At 25.2% G+C, this 3,531-nt stretch overlaps 1 protein-coding gene across 1 annotated transcript; it reads right to left on the reverse strand.

Moving 5' to 3' along the window:
- Positions 1 to 281: 281 nt before the first annotated feature.
- PCYB_001610 (CYIR protein) lies at positions 282 to 1,953 on the reverse strand (the record flags this gene model as incomplete). Its single annotated transcript, XM_004227583.1, has 5 exons — positions 282 to 461; positions 588 to 1,206; positions 1,242 to 1,375; positions 1,434 to 1,778; positions 1,915 to 1,953. The coding sequence occupies 2 exons, from the start codon at positions 1,951 to 1,953 to the stop codon at positions 1,434 to 1,436; spliced, it is 384 nt and encodes a 127-aa protein (XP_004227631.1). The 3' UTR covers positions 282 to 461; positions 588 to 1,206; positions 1,242 to 1,375.
- Between the last annotated feature and the right edge of the window lie 1,578 nt (positions 1,954 to 3,531).

Here is a 3,531-nt window from a genome sequence, read left to right on the forward strand (position 1 = left end):
TTAGATATATTTAAATAAAATCCAACTTCAAAGAATCCATATAATTTATATAGTTCAGTTATATTTAATATATTGTGTAATAAATTACTTTATAAATGTTCTCATGATATGCAGTAAGTGTGGGCGATTTCTAAATTATTTAAGAACTTGTACAATTTTTTCCTTAGTTTAGCTTTTCTTTTTTTTTTTCACTATTTCTGATAATAATGACTACAAAATGTAGTTCATTTTCATTCACTACTAAAATAACCATTATAAAAATTTTCTCCTTATGCACCTAATTAGTAATAAGAATCTCCTTCAGGTTTATAATTCAAATAATACCGATCTGATTGAGAATCTAAAGATTCATTTTCTGATTCATACTTCTCTAACTCTTTTTCATACTCTTCGTAATAATTATGCTCGAATATTTTTTTCTTTCGTTTTCTTTTTGGAGAATTTGATTTTAATCCAGAAGACTAACACAAAAATGAAAAGTAAAACGCATTAAAATATATTTACTTTTTAACTATACATCTAAAAGAAAATTAAAATATATATCTTAACATAACATACATACTTCATAAAATCGATTGTGTAATTACCATGTTATAATAGAAAAGAAATAATATCGTTCCAATTATTGCAGCAGTCATGATGATATTACGATAAATGTTTGTGTCTAACCTATCAGATACACCTTCCAAAGTAGTAGGAGAATCAGCAATTGGCACAAGTACTGCATCTCTTCTAGTATCTAATGTATTAGGTGACAATGGAAGAACACCGAGAGCAGGGCTCCCACTTGATTGGGTACTAAAACCACCTTTAGGATTTAAACTGCCTGTCTGCAGAGATGACGCTGATCCAGCTACTGGACCTGCTAAAGCACCTGTACTTGGCGAACTTGTTAAACTTGATAGACCTTTTGATTTATCTTCAGCTACTGTAGATTCCGTTGTTTCTTTTACTCCTTTATCCTTTGGTAAAAGAGCTGGTGATAAATTTTTACCACTTCCGGGCGTTTTCGTTTCTAACCCTCCAACCCTTGTTGCCGCTTGCGTTAATGTACCATTTCTATTTGCATCTGTTCTAGATGAAGAACCCCCAAATAATATTCCAAAAATTTTGCCCCAACCACCTCCAGATCCTTTAGCCTTACATTCTTTTGCTTTAGGTAAAAGATCCGCTGGGTCTTTCGTATTTTCACAACTAAAGTAATCGCTTTTAAAAGAAAAAGGAAAAAAATTAGGTGTTACAATTTATCATTCTTTAATTTATCGTACAGCAATTTAATATTAGTTAAGTATGTAAAATAGTTATTACAATCATAGGTACTCTGAGAATTAATAGTATTTTCAATATTTGTTTGATTTTTATAATAAATAAACATATACTTCCTTTTTATCAATTCGTCTAAGGTAACAGCATAATCAGGTATTACAGTACAACTATTTCTCATTAATTTCTTTATTTACTGCATTACCTATACGTATAAGTTCTTGAGCATATCGTATTTTAAAAAAGTTTGTCGTGTGATCTAAATGTATTCCCCCTATTTCATCATATAACCAATAAGGTAAATATTTACAATATTTAGCACTTTCTTCTTCTTTTTCCAATTCAGATATTTTTTTCACGAAACGTACTAGCTTGGTGCAAACTTTTTTCACATTTTCTTTTTCCGTACCTAAAGTATTGAACGCATCACATTTTTCATCATAAATAGATGATACATCCTTTGTAAAGAAATCTTTATATATTTTATCAAGTTCTAATGCCTTCAAAGAATCCTCCTGAAAATAAATATAAAATAGTTATCACGTTTGTGTTAACTGTATGGTTATAAAAACAAACATTTCCTTCTTGTTAAAACGTGGACACATTACGTAAATAGTAAGAAATAAACACTGACATGAAAGATAGATATACCAAATTTTTCCTAGTGGTCTCTTCACTCTTTTTTGTCATATTCGATTTTAATGAAAATTTAAATATTTTCAAAAAGTATTAATATATAAAAATCACAATTATATAATCTTTTATCGACATATTTAACTAATCCTTAATAGTATAATTTAAAGTTTCGGATAATTACTTATCTGTGGATACTATTATTTAACAATTGTTGGACATTAATTTTATTTCCTGCTATTTGCATAAATCAAAGTACTATTTTTAATTATCACAAGAACGCAACGCATATACAACAACATGAAAATCAATCTATACATAATAGTATTTCCAGTGAAATTATCATTTTCTAGAAATTTTATTATTATATTTTTCATGTAATTATTCCAATATAAAATAGAAAATGTTATTTTTAATTTATTTATTGAAAGTATTTTTAAATCTCTATGAATTCTTTAGTATTTTTCCTATGTAATTACAATTACTATTAAAAGCAATGTTTTCTTTCACGGATAATAATATCTTTATGATCTCGCAATTTATTTTGCACTTTAATTTGGTGAGAATCTTAATGGATTAATTTCAATACAAATAATATATACAAATTATTAAAATAAAATAATAGTATCCTGTGGAACTGTTTTTATGTAATATTTATTCTCTATATAATATGTTTTATCATTCGATAAAAGAAAAGTTATAACTTTTTTTTTTTTCTTATGTATTAATATACAACAAAGGAGCTCCTCATATATGTTAGGAGTTTTCAATAAGCTACATAATTTAAATTGTTTAAACAATAATTAATTATACTTTTTTCCCCCTGTATTTCACGTAAATTGTATAGTTTTAATTATACCATATATAAAATTAATAAAAAGTTGGAGATAAAATGTGCTGAAGTTTAATTATATACATAATTAAAACATTTCTGGAAAATTCAGTAAACTTATATGTATGAAAAAAGCATATATTGTTAATTAGGAAAAAGAAATATCCAAATTCGTTTTAACTATTAAATAGACACTTTATTTAGAAATTGTTTCATAATTATAAAGTTAACCTATTTATAATTTATAAATTATTTATTCATTATCATTATATGCAAAACTGTGAAAAATGAAAATAAATCAGCTATCACCAAGAATGGAAAATGTCTATAAATACTTAAAGAATTATTCCTAATAGAATTTCGCTAGTTTTTACTAATAAGGCCGTTTTGAAAAAATATATTAATATAAAGATGAAAAAAGAAAGCGTAATGTTTAATTATGTATATAATAATATGTGTCTGGATTGTCAACAATAGCAAAAAATTCTCTTCAGTGTATAATAATTTACAGAAAAAGATTCTTTTAATTTACCACTGCTACGAAAACAAACATATCAGCATTTATTATTTTATTAATTTTTGTAAAGAATATGTACATTTTATTAATATTTTCATCTTAACATCGCTTTATTTCATTATCACGTTATGATATACAAGAACCTATATATTTATTTAATACATAAACATGTGACAAAACGATTTAAACTTACATTACTCAACTTAATTGTTTTACAGTTACCCTTATAAATTATTATTTATGTAAAGAAATATCATATAAATTATTAATATGTTAATTATTAAAG

The sequence above is a fragment of the Plasmodium cynomolgi genome (genome assembly GCF_000321355.1).
Source record: "Plasmodium cynomolgi strain B DNA, scaffold: 0028, whole genome shotgun sequence".
Lineage (NCBI taxonomy): Eukaryota > Apicomplexa > Aconoidasida > Haemosporida > Plasmodiidae > Plasmodium > Plasmodium cynomolgi.